The sequence below is a fragment of the Rhipicephalus microplus genome, chromosome 6 (genome assembly GCF_043290135.1).
Source record: "Rhipicephalus microplus isolate Deutch F79 chromosome 6, USDA_Rmic, whole genome shotgun sequence".
In the NCBI taxonomy this organism is placed as follows: domain Eukaryota; kingdom Metazoa; phylum Arthropoda; class Arachnida; order Ixodida; family Ixodidae; genus Rhipicephalus; species Rhipicephalus microplus.
In genome coordinates, this window is record NC_134705.1 from 86,324,685 (window position 1) to 86,346,692 (window position 22,008).

General features: G+C 47.4%; 3 protein-coding genes across 4 annotated transcripts in view; 2 read left to right on the forward strand and 1 right to left on the reverse strand.

Moving 5' to 3' along the window:
* Positions 1 to 15,937, forward strand: part of Rab4 (RAS oncogene family member Rab4) — a 38,286-nt gene extending 22,349 nt beyond the window's left edge. For both annotated transcript variants that reach the window (XM_037419015.2, XM_075866152.1), the window contains exons 5-7: positions 5,390 to 5,544; positions 10,752 to 10,847; positions 11,850 to 15,937. In XM_037419015.2, the coding sequence (XP_037274912.1) occupies positions 5,390 to 5,544; positions 10,752 to 10,847; positions 11,850 to 11,962 (364 nt within the window). In that variant the 3' untranslated portion in view covers positions 11,963 to 15,937. The remainder of the gene's footprint in view (positions 1 to 5,389; positions 5,545 to 10,751; positions 10,848 to 11,849) is intronic.
* Positions 1 to 22,008, reverse strand: part of LOC119167519 (uncharacterized) — a 58,405-nt gene that overhangs the window by 23,669 nt on the left and 12,728 nt on the right. The gene's annotated exons all lie outside the window — the stretch shown is intronic.
* Positions 21,412 to 22,008, forward strand: part of UGP (UDP-glucose pyrophosphorylase) — an 81,705-nt gene continuing 81,108 nt past the window's right edge. Inside the window, exons 1-2 of the mRNA XM_075866139.1 lie at positions 21,412 to 21,562; positions 21,959 to 22,003. Coding sequence (XP_075722254.1) covers positions 21,518 to 21,562; positions 21,959 to 22,003 — 90 coding nt within the window. The 5' untranslated portion in view covers positions 21,412 to 21,517. The remainder of the gene's footprint in view (positions 21,563 to 21,958; positions 22,004 to 22,008) is intronic.

The following is a 22,008-nucleotide window of genomic DNA, read 5'->3' on the forward strand; positions in this document are numbered from 1 at the left end:
TCGGTGTCTGGTGTTGCTCAATTTGAAAACTTCGTCCGTAAGCTGCGCCGTGAATGCCGTCCCTCTGTCCGTTATTACACTGGAAGGAGCACCGTGTCGTAACACGATGTGGCGCATGAAAAATTGTGCTACCTCAGAAGCCGTGGCTCGTGGGATCGCCTGGGTTTCAGCGTAGCGTGTCAAATAGTCGGTCGCGACGATCACCCATTTGTTGCTGTCCGCAGACATAGGAAAAGGCCCGAGAATGTCCATGCCGACTTGGTCAAACGGCGTGCAGGGTGCTTCAATGGGCTGAAGCAAACCAGCTGGCTTAACAGATGGTTGCTTTCGGCGCTGACATTCCCGACAGCTCTTCACGTACTTCTTGACGCTTGCCGAAAGTCCTGGCCAATAGTACCTCTCACTCACTCTGGCAAGTGTTCGTGAGTAGCCCAGATGACCGGATGTGGGTTCGTCATGGCAAGCGAAGAGGACGTCGTCTCGCATGTCTCGAGGAACCACCAGGAGGTAGGCACGGTTGTTCGAACGAGCGTTCTTCTTGCACAGCACACCATCTCGAAGGCAGAACGACGGCAACGAGCGGAATAAATGACGTGGTATGATTGTGTCCTGGCCCTCTAAATGATCGATGATCGGACGAATCTCTGCGTCATCCCGCTGCCGTTTACTCAAGTCTGATGAGCTAATGGCGCCCAGGAAGCCTTCGTCTTCCTCTGCTTCCTGACTGCCGACATGAAGGGGCGCGCGTGACAGTGTGTCAGCGTCTTCATGCTTACGGCCGGACTTATGGACGATGGTGACGTCAAATTCCTGCAGCCGCAAGCTCCACCGTGCTAGCCGTCCTGAAGGGTCGCGCAGGCTTGCCAACCAGCAGAGGGCGTGGTGGTCCGTCACTATCTTGAAGGGACGACCATAAAGGTATGGGCGGAACTTGGTGATTGCCCACACGACTGCGAGGCACTCTTTCTCCGTAGTGGAATAATTCGCCTCAGCACGCGATAGAGAGCGGCTGGCGTAGGCTATCACTCTTTCGATGTCTTCTTGACGCTGAACGAGCACTGCACCGAGCCCAATGTTACTAGCGTCGGTATGGACCTCCGTGTCAGCATCATCGTCGAAATGAGCGAGAACGGGCGCTGATTGCATGCGCTGTCGCAGCTCATCAAAAGCTGCTTGTTGCTCGTTTTCCCAGACAAACGGTGTGTCGTCCCTTGTGAGACGAGTCAGAGGTTCTGCTATCTGTGAAAAGCCATGAATGAATCGGCGATAGTAGGCGCACAAACCAAGGAAGCGCCGGACGGCTTTCTTATCGACAGGAGCTGGTAATTCGGCAACAGCGGCAAGCTTGTCCGGATCGGGACGGATTCCTTCGGCGCTAACTACATGTCCAAGAAACTTTAGTTCTTTATAGCCGAAGTGGCACTTCTGTGGCTTTAGTGTGAGGTCCGCCGAACGGATAGCCTCCAGCACGCTGCGCAGGCGCTGAAGGTGCTGCTCGAACGTGGCAGAGAAGACCACCACATCGTCAAGGTAGACAAGACAAGTCTGCCACTTCAGCCCTGTAAGGACAGTGTCCATCATTCGCTGGAAAGTCGCCGGCGCTGAACACAAGCCGAAAGGGAGTACTCGAAATTGGTATAGGCCGTCTGGAGTCACGAAGGCTGTCTTTTCGCGGTCTCGCTGATCTACCTCGATTTGCCAGTACCCGCTTTTGAGATCGAGAGAAGTGAAATAATGGGCACGACGAAGTCTATCTAGCGAATCGTCGATACGCGGTAGCGGGTACACATCCTTTTTGGTCACGTTATTAAGCTTTCGGTAATCGACGCAGAAGCGTAGCGACCCGTCCTTCTTTTTGACAAGCACGACTGGAGATGACCACGGGCTGTTGGATGGTTCGATAACGCCATCGTCAAGCATCTCGCGAACTTGCGTACGTATCGCTTCACGTTCTTTAGCCGACACGCGGTAGGGGTGCTGGTGTATTGGGCGTGCGTCCTCGTACGTGATGATCCTGTGTTGAGTGATGGACGTCTGGCGGATCTTCGAGCAACTTGCGAAGCAAGACCTGTACTCGAACAAGAGCGCTCGCAGCGCAGTCTGGTTATCGGTGGACAGATCAGGATTGATGTCAATGTTGCTCATTGATGTGTCTGCGTTATCCACTACTTCTGACGTGAGACAGTTGGTTACGTTTGCTACTTCGTGGGCAAACGCTATCGAAGTGCCACGGAAAAGGTGTCGATGCTCGTTGCTAAAGTTGGTAACGAGCAATTCAGATCGGCCGTCACGAACGTGTATTACACTTCTCGCTACACATATGCCTTGCTGCAGGAGGTGTTCTAAATTTGTCTCGGCCACCACATCGCCATCGCTCAAACCACAGCATGTTACGTCGACTAGAACACTGGCTCGGGGAGGAAGCGTCACGCTCTGTTCAGAAATACGGAGTACGTCGACACGCATTCCGTCATCCTGCACGTTGATTGCTCGCTGGGCTGAGAACGTGACGCGGCGCTCTTGCAGATCAATGATAGCTCCATTTTCCTGTAGAAAATCAACTCCCAGAATGACGTCACGGGAGCATTCACGTAGAACAAGGCAGCTTGCTACGAATGTGTACCCTTGAATCTGTACTCTAGTTGTGCAGGCACCCAGTGGAGTAACGACATGGCCACCAGCTGTCCGAATCTGCGAGTTATGCCATGGTGTGATTACTTTCTTCAGCTGCGTTTTCAGTTTCCCGCTCAGTATGGAATAGTCTGCGCCGGTGTCCACTAACGCATTAACTACACAACCATCAATTGTTACTGCTATGTCGAGTGAAAGCCGGCTATCCTTTGCAGCAGCAGGTGATGTCGGACCAGTTTCTGTACAGTTCTGCGTCAATAGGAGGTCTTCAGCGTTTCGACGTTCAGCGACCCCGCCCCCAGAGGTCGCTTCGGCTAGTTTTCCCGGCGGGGGCTGGGAGGTCGTGCGGTAGAATACCGCTGGGGCGTTGATGAAAATCGCCTCGGTGATGGAGAGCGTGACTGGCGCCCGGCAGACGGTGGTGCATGCTGCTGGGAGAGGTAGTTTTGGATGTCGCGTGGTCTCTGACCGTAACGGGGTGGCGGCGAGTACGCAGAGAAGCCGCGAAGCCCAAGACGGCGATATGGGCACTGGCGGTACAAGTGATCAGCTTCTCCGCAGTGAAAGCACAGAGGCCGGCGATCAGGTGTGCGCCAAACATCAGACTTTCGAGGAGACGTGCGCCGATCGTCGATGTACTGAACTGGTTGCACTGAACGATGGGCGACAGAAGCACCAGGGACAAAGGCCAACGGTGGTGGCGTGTACGTGCCTTCGTAGTACGGTATGTGCTGCGCTGACTGTAGTGAAACAGCAGGAGCAGGATGGACGAATAATGGCGGCGTAGCAGCAGGGCGTTTCAACGCTTCCGTGTAGGTTGTCTCACGGCGGTATTCAGCAGGAGCTGGCACAGCTGTATCATGAGGCAAGGTGCCCCGGAGGGTCTGGTGCAGCTCATCCTTGATCACAGTTGCAATAGAGTTGACTGTAGGATGAGGTGTTACACCAGCCTTTTGTAACTCTTCACGTACTATATCACGGATGAGTTCACGTAGACAGTCGTTGTTGGTTCTAGTCGCGGTGAAAATGTCGGCAGTAGACATGCCACTGACTTGCCTGTCGTATTGGTTGGATCGCTGCTGCAGCATTTTTTCCATTGTCACGGCCTCGGACAAGAACTCCGCGACCGTCTTCGGAGGACTTCGCACGAGGCCGGCAAAAAGCTGGTCCTTGACACCGCGCATCAAGTGACGCAACTTCTTGTCCTCAGTCATTCTTGAATCGGCCCGTCGGAAGAGGCGCGTCATGTCTTCGACGTACGCGGTAACAGTTTCATTTGGCGACTGGACGCGGGCAAGAATAGCTCGTTCAGCTCTTTCTTGGCGGTCAGTGCTGGCATATGTCTGCAGAAGTCTACGAGAGAATTCGGGCCACGTCGTCAGCTGCTCCTCCCGATTTTGATACCACGTGCGAGCCCCGTCTTCGAGATAGAAGTAGACACGACCCAGTTTTGCCGCGTCGTCCCACTGATTCAAGTTGGCTACGCGCTCGAAGTCCGCCAACCAGTCCTCAACGTCTTCGCGCTCCGTACCATGGAACGTCGGCGGTGCCCGTGGGCTTTCCAACGTATAGCGGTTCGGCGACGTGCTTCCCGTGCCGGTTGCCAAGGTTTGTACCGAAGTGCTGGTCATGTTTGTTGACGTGGTGGGAGCAGTATCGTTGACTTCCGGAGGCAATCCCCTGATTCGGCGGCTGGTCCGATGCACGGGAGTGTTGACTGGCACTGGACTCGTATTACGGCTTCCTGGGGGGGTCTGCAGCATCCGTGAGGCTACCCAGCACCTTCCACCAGTTTGTCACGATGAGTCACAAGTACTGGGGGATTTATTGAACGACCGGGTAGCTAGCTCTAGGACGATGCGTCAGTCGTGGCTGGCTCTCGAGCAGAGAAGAACGCGATCTTCTTTTTTCCTCCAGATTTAGAGCCGCTCTTGCTGCCAACCCACTACGTGCTGGCGGCAATATCTTTTGTCCTGTGGCGATCCACCATTGTGTGACAGATGTGGTGAAGCATTAACAATCCTATACATGTTAATCCAGTGCAAAAAGTTAGAAACTCTAATGAAAACAACCTTTACACCCTGCAATGTTCGTCGGTAGGGAACCGCTTTTTAGTCATAAATCATTGTTAGCGTTTTTAAAAGAAATTCATAGTTTTCATATCATATACCCGGGCATTCCGCAGCACGACCTCTGCAGAGAGGTTTTTGCTGCAGTGGCTACACAAGAAAGCACTTGCCTCGCAGCCCTTGGACACAAGGGCACTGATGAGGCACTTGTGCTAGTGCCAAATATTTTTACACGTTTCTATTATCAAAACCTTTGTCACCCTTTTTACTGTGCATATCACGTCACTGTCATGTTTTTAATACTTATGTTTTTACCCGCATTATTGCGAGGAATTTTAAGGCCCCTATACAGCCACGCAACATATCATTGTCCACATCTCTATACTCATTGAAATGGCGCTCTTTGGCCATCAATTGGCCCTTGCGCCATAAAGCGCCACACATCATCATCATATTCAAAAGCAGCTCATACTAGTGCGCTGTGCAGCCTTCAATTTCGCACATAACCATCCCGAAGGAAGAAACTCGTAGGTCTAACGAGACGCAACTAATCTGCAGTTTATAAAGATGGCCGACTAGCTCCGGGCAGTGACGTCAAGTGACATAGGTGCAAGCTATGTGTAGCACTTGTGTTTCTTGTTTTTGACTCTTAATCTGCGGGCCTCCCCCTCTTTTGCTCTGTTTACCAGCCGGGAGACGTACAATGCCCTGACGAACTGGCTGACGGATGCGCGCACTCTGGCAAGCCCCAACATCGTCATTCTGCTCGTGGGAAACAAGAAAGACCTGGAGGACGATCGCGAAGTCACCTTTCTCGAGGCGAGCCGGTTCGCCCAGGAGAATGGTGCGTGTGCTCTTCTTTTTTTTTTTTTAAATGGACAACCTTCCCAACTGTCGAACCCCTAAACCCTTTAAATGCAGCATGGTCACCATGAAATGAAAAACACGTCTTGCAGGATAAAAAGCTTTATCGAGACTGAGAAAAAGAAAAAAAGAAAGTTCACCGCAGATTTTGATACAGTCGAACCCCGCTTTGACAAAAGTTGTGCTACAATTCTCGGTTCCCCGTCACAAGTCTGTTGCAGTCAGTGCAGAAATATTCTCACAACGAACACCTATACTTCTGCCATTTTGCTTCAACTAAATTTGACAATGTATTTCTAGGCTCAGATATTTAATGCCGTGTAATAAACACAGTCTTGCGCATTTTGATGCATTATCAGAACATAAAAATAAGTCTGCATCGTTTCGTAAAAGGGGCCACGATAGCAGGCGAAGTGACCTTCGTGCTATCTTTAACCACTGTTACTTCAAAGCGAACTTACGGTAGAAGCACAAGAGGTACGAAGCACCCAAATTCCATTATTAGCGCCCGCACGAGTGAGCGACCAAGCCTGAGAACATTCATACGGACTTCAAAGACGCCATGTGGAGGCATGCACGCCTCGCAACGCATAGGGTGGTGTGAAGCTTCGACCTTTAGAGTGCGCACAACCTTTGCGTCATCTTGATAGCAAGCCTTCGTGATGGTACAGTGCGTGCCATCCACTTATCACCATGGACAGGCGTGCATATATGCGCAGAGCTGCCTAACATGGTGCACGCACCTGTCAATCGTGATGACTGGATGGCGCGCACTATACCGCTGTTTGGGTTTCATTTGACGCTGATAGTACATTACGGACGTACTGCCGGTTGTTTCCATGTTCCGCGAAGCCTCGACCTCCTCTTCGCCCGAGTCATGTGGGCACAACGAAGAAATAATGTAATGTTTATGCTCATCCTGCAAGGCAACACTTCCCGTTCTATTATGCAACAACACATTTTAGTATATTGAAGACGATGGTCTTTCTTGGGGACCTTAGGCTAAAAAATCTTGGTTTGTTTGTCTGTCTGTCTGTCTGTACATTTGTCTGTTTGTCCACTCTTTAACAGCATCGGGTATTTGAAACGGTCGACCCCATCATGTTGCTCAAGATTCAGCATTCATACTTGTGCAATTGTCGATTAACAAGCAATTATTGCGCGTATCTGGGGCACCATAACGACACATATATAATCTGCATGTGCGCCTTTTACTAGAACAGGCATACATAAGTAATTTTAAGGACCGTAGCGCTTATCACGTTGCACTGACCATCCAACGCTTGCACGGAGGCGAGTGTTTCCAACGCTTTGCTAAAATGAGACGGCGGTGGCACCTACCCTTCGCCTTGCGTTCTACACCTTATCACCTCTGAGGCGGGCACTCACACCCGCACAGAGCCACTCGCTTTGTTTTTGAAAGAAACTGCCAGATGGCGGTCATATCTCACGTGTGACGTGACTTGATGCGCTCGTTCGCTTTCGCTGCACGCTCGAGGCACTCTAATGGAGCACCTCTAGAATACCATTCACAGATTTTCTTGAGCAGAACATCAAATACGTGTTTTCTTCACTCTCTCCACATGCAAGACTATCATCTTTCGACGACATTTGCAGATCACATGCAGATACGGGGCCAATCTTTTACATTGCATACACCCGACTACACTGCATTTCTGGTTGTGTGACTGAACTTTGCGTGCTCAAGTGATTGTTCACGTGAAGGCAATCTAAGTTGCTCGTTGCTGTTGTGTGCATTTTCGTGGTTGTGGGGTTTAGTCTTTAAAGTTTTGAATTTGCAGGATGCGACCATTGGTTCATGCGGGCAGTTTCGTGATCTTTGCTCGCAGTGTGCTTGTCGTCTGCGATGTCTCTACACTCGCACTTTTTGTGAGCCACACTTGGCGCACGGATAATTAATGAAGACGGGCGACATGGCGTGCACAGATTGAGGGGGTCACCATTTACGGACATACTCAAATGACACAGGCGTGCCATTCACAGCTCCTCTGTAAAAAGCAGACTATACCCAATGACAGATGTGACGGGAGCAGCAAAAGCATGACATCATGCGCTTGTGTCCCTAACCGTACCGATGACGAATGTTCGGCGCAATCCAACTTTAGGGCCAGCTTAAAATGGGCCCTTCAGTACTATTCTACCCCCGCATGTTTTATTCGTGGGTTGTGTAGACTGAAGTACAAAAAGACTAATACAGCGAAAACGGCAGTGATAACGGCACACAGTCTGAAGTTATGTGACTTAGAAAATTCAAAATACAAGAAAAAAATGCCGACCCTCAACGTGAGGTCACTTGACCACATTTCACTCGCCCATGACGTCGGAAGGCTGCCCCAATGAAATAAACTGGAAACGCCTACAATGGGAAAACAAGCATCCCATTGTTGCTTGTTTTTTTTGTTTGTTTCCAAAGTAATGTTGACCTTGTTGCCACTAACAAACGAGGTGTCTGATGCCTGACATGCCAGAAAGTCTGTGGGAGCTTGTGCGTGGAAGCTAGGTATTTTCTGCTGTTTTTTACGGCATTCTGAGTCACTCCCTCCTCCTATTCTGAGAAAGGAGCTTGTGGAACGACCAGGACAGTGAAGTATTGCTGACCCTTCGTGCATTGTTTAGTGAGCCACCCAACGAACAACAATGGCACACTCCAGCAGTGCACATGTTGAAAGAGGCAGCTCACAAAAGAGAGAGGTCTTTCGTATGGACATCCGACCCGCGCAAGCCGAAAATCCAGTGGCGAAATGGCAGCCAGTGTCTCTGTCGTGCTTTGTAGTCGCAGCGATCTTTATTTTGTTAAGGCCGCACCTGTTCAGGGTTTGATGAAAAAGCACAGAGAAGAAAAACGAAACTGATTAGTAACCCTAGCTTTAATTCTACTCCACGATCGCTTCCAACGTTACATCAGTCAGTCAGTCAAGGAACTTTATTTGGTCCTGAGAAGACAATGCCCCCATCATGGGGTACCGTCTGGGGGCCCCACCCACGATGGCGCCGGGAGGTTAAAGCTCTCGGCGACTTCGCGGGCTCTCTGGACAGCCCTTAGCTGCTGGTCCTTTGCGGAGCTGGTGATAAACTGAAGCCAGTCTTCCTCAGTGGAGGGAGACCCTGAGCCCTCGTGCAAGTCGTGACACTGCCACAGCATGTGCTAGAGGGTGCACCTTGGATGACCACAGCACAAGCAGCGTGGGTCTATTTCGTTTACGAATTTTGACCAAATAAACGGACATGGATACGTGTTTGTTTGTAACATTCGCAGGCTGATTGCCTGTGGTCTGTTTAGGTGTGGGAGTGGAAGCAAAAACTTCCTACGCCCTAGCTGATAGTGCTTACAGACCTCGTTAAAAGTGAAAAGAGGGTCCCTTTGCCACTGCCTTCCCTCGGCCTCCGAGTACCCAGTTCCGGCGCGGTGTGCGAGATCTCGCGCCTGGGAGTGTGCAAGTTCGTTGGCGTTTGGAATGGTTTCGTGAGCATCACTGCCCACATGACCAGGGAACCATATTATATGCTTTTTGCCTGTCCAAGATGCAGCAGAGAGAACGCGAGTGGCTTCTTTGCACACCGAGCCTTTCATAAATCTTCTAATGGCGGCTCGCGAGTTCGTGTAAATAGTAGAATGGTTCGTAGTGGCCATGGCGATGGCCACTGCCACTTGTTCGGCTTTGTCGGCATCCGAATTTTTTAGCGTAAGTGATGTCAGCAGCTCTCCCCGTAACGACGTAGCTGCTGAAACAAAGTGATTGGAAGCTGCATCTTGCGCTGCGTCAACGAAGGCGACATTGTTCTCAATCGTAGCCGCTGTTCGAAGAAGGGCTCTGGGCCTTGCTTTGCGTCTGCCGCAGTTGTATTGGGGGTGCATGTTTTTAGGTACCTGTGATACAGTATACATTTTCCTGACTTTGATAGGGAGCGCGCACTCCCTCTGTTAACGTTACATTTATCCAATCATATGGCGGCAACCTTCCGGCGTCGTTTCCGCCCGCGAAGTTCTGGCGAGTGCCACTACATGGGGATGCGGTCGGCAGCAATGTAGTGACTTTATTGCGTGATTAAAATATTTAAATAATTTGATATCGGCGCTTTGAGCTATGCTTAAATTATCTCCAGCTATTTGCCTACGCAGACCACAAATAAAAAATAGGTGCTTTAATAGTGTTGGAGGGTTCCTTTAAAGGCCAACTTCGTTGATTTTTGGAGATCAATGGATCTCAATGAAATTCCCTGGGTACGTTCATTTGCACGTTTGCATCATTCACGGCAAATGGCAAGCTTCAGAGTTTCGCGGATTCTTTTCAAATGAATTTTATAGCTCACCTCGAAATGCTCACCTTCCTTGCCAGAATTATAGGCAACATTGTGTGTGTGACGTTGAATTTTGCCTGGCGGAAGTGGCGGAACTGATGTGCCACTGCAGTGCCTGCTTGTCTGCTATGGATTGTGTTAGTTTGGTCAGCACTTCCTTGTTCGAGCGTGCGATTTCCTTTTTCGTGTTGGTGGGCGTGCGATAGGTGGCACGCGGTGTTGTGTTGTGAGCCTCACACGATTCCCCATATATTCACCTTAACGTTGAGCTTTTTAGCCGATTGTGGCGGACGGCATTGACAGGTAGTGCCATCTGGCGGGCTTTGTGTGTAATCAGGCAGGTTCGGGCCATTGATTACGCCACACTTAAAAGCGCACTCGGTTAGGTTTTGGTTTCGGTATTACGGTTTTTCGGTTATTTAAAATTATTTTAGAATTTGTTGAGCATTTCAGCTATCGGGTGTGTAACAAGAGTGTCCCAGAAATATAAAAGCACGATTATCCTGACATGGTCAAAAAAATTGCAGGAGTTGGCCTTTAAAGCACATTGTCCTGAAGCCATTATTTCAGATGCTGTTTCAAATTTTGCTGCTCAAGTCTTGGGTGCCTTGTGGTAATCTTGTTTCGTGGGGGCTGTTTTTCATCAAGGAGCTCTCTCCACAGTGGGTAGAAACGTCCATTGTTGTCCCTGTCAGGTTCTCAGAGATAACACAATGAATGTGTAAACACATCAATACACACACTTTCAGAGAAACGATGCTTTTTGCTTGCTGCGTGGGTTCTAACATCTCTGTCATTCTGCATCTAAAAATCCGCCACTTATGGAAAAGTTTATCCAATCCAATCCAATGGCTTGTTTTCTTGCAGAGCTCATGTTCCTGGAGACCAGTGCCCTGACGGGCGAAAACGTGGAGGAGGCGTTTCTCAAGTGTGCAAAGACAATACTGGCGAAGATCGAGTCTGGTGAGTGGCCTGCGCATGTGCTAGATGCGATGCAGAAATGTTGAGAAAAATCTTCATTGTTTGGTCTTACAAAACTTCTCTTGAGTATTAGCCAACAAGAAAATGGTGGCCACCTTTTCATACTCCTGGACCTACACTCCACATTTAAGATCCCCTAGAGCAGCTTATCCGGATACCTGCAAAAGACCCAACACACATTTGCTTGCCCAGCGAATTGACTGCCACAAAAATTTTCAGTTATCCGTCAAGTATGAGCAGGTCAGGGATTTGTGGCACACTCCAAGGGTTTTCTCTCTCCTTTTGTCCTAGCGAGCGGGCTGCATGCTAAAGGGGGGGGGGGGGGGGGGAATGACAGGTGAGCTACGGAATTGTGTAGCGCGTGTCGTATAATATCTGTTACCAGAGTGAATGCTGATGCTAATGTCTTAAAAACTTTGCTGTCAGTCATGCAGAACTTTCTATAATGTAGCTGTAGCCATGAGGAAACATCACAATACAAGTTCATGTTTTACCGAGTGGTGTTCAGAAGAACTTCTGATAATTCAAACAAAATTCTGAGGTCCTCTCAAGTTTGAATTATCGAGAGTGTAGTGTACTCTAGTATCCAGCTTTGGGTCATATGGGTGTGATTTTGACTTGAACACGTAAAACAGAGCCAACATTACTGTGACAAGCAATTCCAACGCACATTTGACTTGCATGACCCAAACACAAGAATGCTGCTGTGGGAAAGTTTTAATGTCCTTACGAGAATCTATAGCAAATGTGATATTCCGGTCAATTTTTCCTGGAAAAAAGGTGCACGTTAGAATCGAATAAATTCGGTAGCTGTTCTTTTGCGAAAAGAAAAAGTGTTTCAATTAGAGAGTGCTGTAAATGGATTCAGGTGCGCATAAGCGGTCAAAGTCAATCCGTAGTCCCTCATCACGGCGTGAGTCAGTGGCAAATTGTAGTTCTAGCACAGTGAACGCCATAATGTTGGCAAATTTTATATGATTGCAGGCGAGCTGGACCCAGAGCGCATTGGATCGGGGATCCAGTATGGTGAGGCGACGTTGCGTAAGCTGAACCGCTCGCAGCAGCAGCGACGCCCAGGCGCAGAGTGCTCCTGCTGATGTCAAGACGAGACACTTTTTTTCTTCTTCCACGATACCCGCCATCCCCTCAAGTTCTCAGCACGAGAGGGAGCGCACACATCCCACGGCGAAAGCCCTCTGAAGGTTGAAGGCTGCAGCGAGCTGCCTCTGCAGCACTCGCACCCACCCTTGTTTGCCAATTCTCAAATGTTTCCACCTTTGTCTGTCCTGTCTTTAGCTTTTTTTTTTCTCCACGTTTTTTTTTTTTCAGTCCCTCTTGTCGTTGTCATGTTCTTGATTACAAACTGTCTTCCTCACATGGCTCTGTTGTAGTGTCTTCTTGTGCTTTTAGGCCATTTAAAATCTGTCTCTTCAGAACACACGCTTGGAAGCACTGTGAATACTATACCAAGAAGATGAGGATGTTCGTTTTTTTTCTTCTTCCTTTATATAGAGGGTCTGCTCATAGCATTCAGGTGACTTGTCTGTTGTTTGTATTAAGTTAGTCTGTGGCCGCATCCGCACATTTAGAAGGCTCACTGCACTGAATCCGTATTCGGTTCATTGTGTCTTGTCGAGACAGTTGGTATGAATACGGGCTGAATCCAATGACGGAGCTGTCTGTCGACAGGCGGGTTTGAAGTGCTGCAAACCTTGGACTTGAAGACGAGCTTGGTTTGAATGCTACTCCTTTGGAACCTCATCATTTGCGCCCTATTTTGTTCTCAGTGCCTTTTGTGGCCATTTTTTGCAAGTTTCACAGTCACATGCCATAGTTAAGCAACTTTCTTTTTAATGTCTGTGAAGTGCAAAGGGCCTTTTTTTTTTTTTGTACATTTGTGGGAGTCGTAGTGGTGTGCTAGTACTAGCTGTTGTCGGGCACAATTTTCTCAGAGGTCAGCAGGTCGGAAAGTTAGAAGCTTTTGGCATGTCGGTGAGGTGCCACCCTGTCCTGCGTGCCGTCGTCACCCGTGCTGGCTTCCGAGTGAAAGTCTCATGCAGAGACATGCAAGACTCATGCTTTGTCGACTTTTGTTTGAGGTCCGGAAAAAAGCCATTAAGTTATTCGCAGTTTTTTCTGGTTGGAAGAGCCTGTGTGAAGCCTCGCGTGACTCGGGACATTGTTGAAACTTTGTTGACAGCAACATATCACCGGAATCGGAGAGCAGATTGTCTGGGTCTCGCGGACGTTGCGGTCGAGCGTGTGGTCGAGTTGACCCGACAGCGATATCACGCTCGCCGTTGGTCATTTTAACAAGTCAAGCGAAGGTTGTTGATGTGAAAAGGGGGCAGTGCATTGTTGCAAGTTTTTCGGAAGGTTGCTGATCTATGGACGGTAGGCATTATCGGATGGAAGCAAATCGGAGATGAAATCAAATGGCACATGGGAGACAGAGATATAAAGAGAGCCTTTGATGCTTTAAATGGCAGTGGTGCTCTTTTTCATGGAAAGGAAATTTCAGATTGGCTTCTGAAGTGTGTGGCTAACAGATTGTCTGGGTCTCTGGCTTCCCACAGCCTATGTTTGTCTAGTCAGATAGTCCTCTTTTTCTTTGTGTTCCACTCAATGTAGCTGTCGCCAGCTCTGCATGTCGGAGCTTTTCTCTTCACTGCTCCTAATAAATGAGATGCCGGAGACGAAGCATTTTTCTCCTCGTATACCTGTGTGCATTTTGCTCGGTGCATGTGAATCTGTTGGTGGGTTCTTAATGCTCCGTATTTATTTTACAACGCTGATCTGTGTGTGTGCTAGTGTTCTTTTTTTTTAATTGAGCCTCTGCTGCTATGCTTGCAAGGATTGGCCGCAGTTTTTTTTCTTTTTTAGTATACTATAAAGAAGCACATGTATCGTGGGAGACTTTAATTAACCTAGAATGCAGAGTGCAACGTTGGACAAGTTGGTGCGCACAGCTTAACGATGGAGTTTTAGCACAAACCTAAAACAAAAGTGGAAGAACAACAAAAAAATTAAGAAAGGCATTATGAGAACCCTTTCTGGCCTTCTCTCGTTTTTTTTTTTTTTTTCCTTATTCTTTGTGCCGCAACTATTTCGTTAATCCATCTGGCATCCTCATTTCGTGCTTGTATGTTTTCGAGTTATGAATGTTGCATGTTTCCCACCGCTCGTCCAGACTGGAGGGCCGTTCGAGTGAATCTCGCAGCCCGTATTATTGGTGCTTTCTTTTTTAAACATTCCATCTGACTGAAGTGTGGGTACATCCTTCAGTTTTCGTCCTTGGTTGCCTTGAGAGACGTGGGGCAGGGGCCGAGCACAAGCAAAGTATTGAGTGCAATAATATAGAGACTCTCTTTCGGCATTAGTCTGGGAGCCTGGTATGTTGTTCAGCTAGTAATTGTGTTTTCTGTTCAAAGAAAGAAAAGAACGAATTTTGGAGTCTGGGAAGAAACGTTGCGTTGGAGTTTTTAGCAGCTCACATGTCTTTAGCATAGTTACAAGAGTAAGGAAATTGCAAAATTTTTTGGGGAGAAGAAAGGGAAATATATTGTGGATTCCTCGACAACATGCGTGCTTCTTTGCACAGCCAACAATTGTGTCGATTGGAATTGACCTGAAAGCTTTTGCGACCAGTGCAATGTGGCATCGTGAAGGCTCTGGCTAACCACATTATTATCAAGCTTGTTAATCTTCTGTCCAGCTGTTTGTACTTGAGGTCACCAACGGGAGCTGTGGTGTCAGTCTGTTGGTCACGATATCAGTGAGCATTGAAGAAAAGTCTTTTGTAACAGGCTTGTAAAGCTTGTGTAGTTGAGAACTAAACTCTGGTTTTGGCTTTACACTTACACGCATTCTGAAAGTTTTAATGAAGGTAATTTAAATACAAAAGGATGCTTCTACAAAACCTTCTGCGAGATAACTGAATTAATTGCCCATATTACTGAATTTGTGACATTTGTTAAGGCTAGAGACCTTCTTCTTGTACAGAATAAAAAAAAAAAAATTAAAGAATCTAAGCAGTATCATGCTGCAGTTGCCGCCGCGAAGGCTCACCCGAGCATTTGACATCAAATATCGCTTTTGTCGAGGGGGAGGGGGGGATTATCAGATTTTTTTTTCAATGTTGGATTGTGCGATGTGTAAAGTTCATAATACAACTTTTATAAAGGTACTGCGGTGACTCCGCTACAGTTGCATTTGGAGATGTTCGAGGGATTGTGCTTTGTCAGAGCCTACTGTTTGCAGGCTGTATGCAATCTCCCTGTTCCGAGGGTATCAAACTGGGCACTTCTCTGGTTAGCCTCCCTGCCTTTTCTCGTCTTGCCTTTCTCTTCGTGCCGAACAGATACAGAAAATAACATACGTTACCACTCTTTCTCAATTCTTATGTTTATGCTAATGTCCCTTTTCTATAAGAGTAAATTCTCAAATCTTCGTTGGGCTGGTTGTCGTAGGCTACGGTCCTACGTGTCTGCATTGGTCCCAGAGTGCCGCGTTCACAAAAGCCTCTGCAGTGTTTGCAAGTGCTGCATATTTCGTGTTAATGTCATTTTTAGCGCAGTTGGTTAGCATCTTTAATTAAAAGTGCAAGTTGCACCAACCCCCTCCTGCACATACACACGTGTTGCATTTACACATCGTCAAGCACATGTTTTAAATGGGGCGTCTCTAACCATTGTACTATAGCCTCTGCACAACAAGTTTGGTTGTGATCGATAGTGTGCCTCCTAACTGTGATTACTTTTTCGTCTCGTGTAAACTGCAGTGTCACGTTATTTCTTTCTTCTGATTTGTTTTATTTTGTATTCAAGTTCACGTACCGTCGTATGACGTTTTGACGGATGTGCTCTTTCAGTGTTATGTTCTCGGTACTTGGGTACAAGAAGCAGTCATTGTTAAAGCTACCAGTGTTATTTTCGAGCCTCTCGTCAACACGCATACACACATTAATATATATATACTATATATACAACAAGACATTCAATATATATATATAGGTAGCAGCTGACATGTATATAAGATTTATCTTTTAATAAAATGATCCAGCAGTTCAGAAATACTGTTTGTGTGCACTGTTTTTGTGTCACTTTCGATCTGGCTTCTTTGTGCTAGTGCTGAACATTCTCTGCCACAAGCAGTGAATGCTTTTTCACTTGACGCTAGATTTGTTGGCAACCTAAGTGATGACCCGCCACAGTGGCTAAGGCTCTCTGCTGCTGACCCGCAGGTGGTGGGATCGAATCCCGGCCACGGCGACCACATTTTTAGTGGAGCCGAAAATTCTTGAGGCCTGTCTGTTTAGATATAGGTGCGTGTTAAAGTGTACCATGTGGTCAAAATTTCTGGCACCTTAAACCCCAGCCATTACTGTTAATTTGAGCGCATGATATCTTCTGTGCTGTACTCTGGGTACAAGTTATTCCTAATGTGCACTTCTTAAATTTCATCCACGAGTGGCATATTCAGATATCCAGGAGTGTAGTCAAAGAACTCAACCACTTCCTTCCCCCCCCCCCCCCCGAAAATTTTGTTTTGCATATGTATATATATGCATGCACATATACAAATGTATAAAGTATGATTGAACCGCCCCGAAATTAAAAATTGCTGGCCATGCCATTGGTATCCACTATTACTAGAGATACGAAAAAACCTTTCCTACTGCTTAACAGAGCTTCTGTGCACCATCCGGTCGCCTTAATTAGTGGTACACGGCATGTATATGTATTCCGGGTGGCATACCACAGATGGCCCAAGCGCGTTTGTAAACAGCCTCGCGTGAAACAAAGTGTATTTTCCTTCCCCGCCGCGGTGGTCTAGTGGCTAAGGTACTCGGCTGCTGACCCGCAGGTCGCGGGTTCAAATCCCGGCTGCGGCGGCTGCATTTCCGATGGAGGCGGAAATGTTGTAGGCCCGTGTGCTCAGATTTGGGTGCACGTTAAAGAACCCCAGGTGGTCGAAATTTCCGGAGCCCTCCACTCTGGTGTCTCATAATCATATGGTGGTTTTGGGAGGTTAAACCCCACATATCAATTAATCAATCAATCGAGCCAGAAATTAGAGAAAGTGATGCATGCTAACAAAGGACAAAGAGAGTGGCGTGCTTTCGAACCCATTACCAATGCGGAGCAGAACTTGCTCAGCAACCAATTTCGTTTGTGTACTCGTAAATGTGCAAGTTCCACGAGGATTGCATCACATTGGGGGCCAATGCGGTGTTGAGCTGTTGAGCCTTGATCGTTTAGCCTGTTGAGCCTGGTCCCGCTGCTTAGCTCGCCAGCCAGCGTGGGTGATTACGGATGTAACCTCCGTCCATCTCTAGACTGTTCGAGGCAGAGAACACAACATGCATTCTTGGTGTGTGGTGTTCTACTGAGAGCTGGCATTTACAGCTATGCACTTACAATGACTGTCAGAAACTTGACCATAATGAAATAATGACTCTGTCAGATTGTCATGAAACAGGCCATTTGAATTGTTTACGTTAACGTGTGGCACATACCCACTGTTGGGGATTGGTCAAGAATTCAGTGGTTTTATAAAATGGTATTAAGTTTTATAATGATGGAGCTTTGTAATAGAGAAGATTATGGTATAATTAGAGAATTATGGTGCTTGATCTATATATATATCTATCTAAAAAAACATGAAATATAGGAGATACACTTATTTTTATACGTATATAATATTGTAGACTCATTAAGATAACCCTGATTAGTTAGTCTGCCAATTAGTTTCAGTAATATAGCCTCTGACAGCCGCACATACGCATTGAGAAACCCAGAAATAGAGGCTCCAAAAGACAAAATGACAAACACAGCTGGATAAATCCATACCAATATAGCTGCATAAGGTACGTATTTTTAAAAGTTTTTTTGTACTGTAAGAAACCACCTGCAGGTAAAAAAGAAATGAACTATTTCTAGGGGCGAAGCTCCTTAAGGCGTGAATCTGACCATCCCATGTATGTACGTAGTAGAACGTAGCTATTGGTGGCACATACCCGCACCAGAGCAGGTATGTGCCACAGAAGATGTGAGATGGCGGTACTTGGAGTGTTCACTAGATGGGCGCACGGATGGACGGGCCGACAGACTAGCGGACTGACGGACGGACGGATGGCTGCACGAACAGACGGATGGATGGATGGACGGAAGCAAGAACGAACGGACGGACGGAAGCACTGATGGACGCTTTGCCCCACTGATCATCATTCACTCCGTGGATGTATGCTGTGATTTTTCTACAGAACACGCGCATTGACGTGCCTGAGCAGACCTAGTGTTTGTAGCAATTTATATTCAGTACCTGGCAGTGCAGCCTCGTGATAGCTACTTTTAGTTACGAGTTTGGCGAAATAAGCCTCTTCACCAGGGCGATACTCGGTAGAGTTTGTCAGTGCTATGTCTCCAAAGACTTCCATAAGCGCACGCCTGCGGAATCGAGCAGCAGTCACATAGGCGGATGATGTAACGGTAAAATCGGTCCACTTATTGGCGACCTGGCTAAAGAATTGGTCATTTTATTGAGAAATCCCAATCATGTCCAGGCACCCAAAGTAACCGGACTTTTCTCAAACATGCTGGTACTAGTGCACGGAACGCCTTTATTACGTGGGATTCAGCACCGACAGAAAGTGCCACACAGAGTGATAGAAAGTCTGTTATTATAACAACTGATTCGTTTGCTGTGCTCAACTTGCTTAAGGCGAGCACTTCTGCCAGAAATTGATAAGATATATGGTGTCCTCTTTTCCACATCGATCGAAGAGCTAGTGGCGGAGCGCTCTTGCAGGACAACTGCACATGGTCGTCATTGTTGTGGCAGAGACGCGTCGTTACTCGGCAAAATCGTGGGATTTGTAATTTCTATTAAAGGCCTGACCACACGTATCCGTTGCTGCGCGTGGCTTTTCCCTTGCTTTTTGACGCGGCGTCTTTTTTGGAGAGGAGTGGGCGCGAAGCTTCATTCATGGCTTTGGCTTCATGTAGCCACACGCGCCATCTAGAGCTTCGATAGGGAGAGAGCATGACGCCGCGTCAAAAAGCATGGAAAACATAGAGTTAAGATATGGAAAAAGTCACCCGCTGCAATGGACACATGTGGTCAAATTGAACTGCGAGATAGCCCAAACGTAGTCCAACGCGTAAATTTGAAGTAGCCCAAGAATAGCCCAAGTCAGTATTGTTCTTTTAACATTTTTTCGCGCTTATATAATTAATTTCCCGCAACACTATATGCCTACTAGGTGAACAATTATCAAACAAAATTTTATTATTCATATTGAGATGATATTAATACAGCCCCGTCATTGTGAAGGGGGCCTAAGAAACGTCACATTTTGTTATACTAACACCAAGCACGTAAGAAAAAAAAAGATCTGACAAGACTCCTGGCGTCGTTTACAAAATCTCATGCGCCGAGAGCCCTTAATTCTTCGTAAATTGGCGAGACAACAAACCTATCGGAACAACTCTGACAACACGCCAAAGAATGTCCTGAAGCTGAACAAAGGAGCGCAGAGCCATTGCCAAATATTGTGAGACATTCGACTAGTTGATAAATACCAACCACACAACCATTCTGGAAAGCGAGACTAACTGGAGGAGAAGAGTATACTACTGAGTCGTGGCATATACAGCGAACGACCCAAAATATTTATTGTTCCTTTCTCCGGTCCGCTTTATGGCGAACGCCGCTGCAACGTCGCCATTGTCCCCCCTGACGGAGGAACCGAGTCGGTTCCGATGCGTCGTGTTTTTACGTGTTTTCCCGTACTTTACATTCGTTGGAGTTGAATAGTTTTTTTCAGTTCACCTACCTTCTGTCTCAAAATAATCCCAGAATAATCCCAGTCCCAGAATAATCAAGGGGAGCTTGGGTACTTCTAGTACACTCTAGCTTGGGGGTGAAAGGGGGCAGGTGCTCGCTCACCCTCAAAACACGTTCTCAAAGGGATGGCACGTCAAGCCTTTTCTTAAACTATGTCTCGATTCAGGTGCAGGGATTGTTGAACACTTGGTGCAGAAGACTGAGGCGCGAAAAACATAACGTGAAGAAGAGCAGGAGAGAAGACAGAACAGCGCCAACTACCAACTCTTTAATGACCGTCTAGGAAACGCGCAGGAAAGAAGACAAAACCGCGCATGCGTGCACAGCCAACAAATATCGCACAGCGCGTCATGAACAAGGCACTAAGTTATCCAAAAAATGCATTTCTGTTGCGTACAACACAATAGATGTATCACTGATACAATCGGACCCTTTCTTTTTGATAAAATAGGCTTCCAAGAGCTCTCTAGCTGTTTGTTTTTTGCTCCTACCAAGAATCACCGTCCTTTCAGACAATGGCACACATCCGCAGGCTTTACAGTGCGTTGAAAGATGCGCATGCTCACTTTTGCCTAAAAAGCTATTGGCATGCTCCCTCAGTCTGTCATTAATGCAACGCCCCGTTTTGACCGATATAGAACTTGCCACAGCCTAGGGTAGTGCCATATACCGCGCCTTGTGCACAGCGCCTAAAAAGTCTTGTGTGCTGCTTCTGGCAGCCTGACAAACTGAGGGAGCATGCCAATGGTTTAGGCAAAAGTGAGCATGCGCATCTTCCAGCGCACTGTAAAGCCTGAGGATGTGTGCCATTGTTTGAGAGGACGGTGATTCTTGGTAGGAGCAAAAAACAAACAGCTAGAGAGCTCTTGGAAGCCTACTTTATCAAAAAGAAAGGGTCCGATTGTATCAGTGATACATCTATTGTGTTGTACGCAACAGAAATACATTTTTTGGATAACTTAGTGCCTTGTTCATGACGCTGTGCGATGTTTGTTGGCTGTGCACGCATGCGCGGTTTTGTCTACTTTCCAGTGCGTTTCCTAGACGGTCATTAAACAGTTGGTAGTTGGCGCTGTTCTGTCTTCTCTCCTGCTCTTCCTGCTTCACGTTATGTTTTTTGCGCCTCAGTCTTCTGCACCAAGTATGCACCAACTAGCCCCAAAACAAGTCCTTTTGGAATTGTTGAACACACTTGAGTATTTTGGTGGCGGCACCCCAGGCAGCGCGCGCAAGTTCTTGGCGTCTCACGCTCTTTGTATATCTATAGGGGAGGCTGAGATTAAAGGAACGCACGCGTACTTGAGCCGTTTGGTGTCCCCGGTTCGAAAATTCTCCGCTGTTGTAACTTATAGCCCAAAAATAGGCACATAGTAAAAGAGAACATTTCGACGCCAACTCGAACAAGAAGTAGCCCAATTTGGCTATTAATAGCCCAATCTGGTAGCCCTGCAAAAGAGTCAATAGCGTACTAAACTGAAAAAAAAAGAGTACGGGGGGGGGGGGGGGAGGGGGGCGACCTCAGCTCACGGCTTCCCTTCCTAATGAAAACTTTTTTGTTGAAGCCGATAGAAAACTTAAGGAGCGAAAATAATTGTAAAGCCCTCGACCTCCAAACGACTACAGTTGCGTCAGTCACGAAGGCCACAAGGGTATCAGAACTACGCGTAGTTGCGGTGAATGGCCGCATTTGGCGTCACAATCGTCACAAGCCGCAGGGAAGCCGGTTTTGGAATGCGGGGCGCGTATGAGAAACTTTTTGCCGCTCGGGCGTTCGAACACCTGTCGCTTCGCTCTTCGAGTTTAGCATGTTCCAAAGGCTGGTGCGAACTCAAGACAACATCGGCGTCATGGTAAGTGGTTTAAACAATGTTTTTTACGTCATCTGACTCACATTACGTCTCGTATTGCCCGCACGCCAAAGTTGCCGGGTCGCGTTTGTTTTGTTTACTTCTTGATGTTCGGCGTTTGACAGCTCTTCCGACAGTCGTCTACTAAATGATCGCATTAACTTCGATCTTTTGATTCTTTTCAATTTTTGGTTAGTGTAATAAGCCAGCTGTAAACTCGCGCTCACTGCGACCGCACGTGCCACTGTAGAGTTAATTCATGGTTGCAGTTGGGTCGTTTCGCCGCTGTTGAGCAGCTACTGCGAGTATTCGCCATCCATAGCCGTCCGAGAAAGTGTTTCTTCAGTGTTTTACTCCCGGAAGTATTCATACTTGTGTAATTTTTTTTTCCTCCTCCAGAACGTACTCTCGATTGGTCATGGAGAATCCGTCGCAGCAAACAAGGCAAG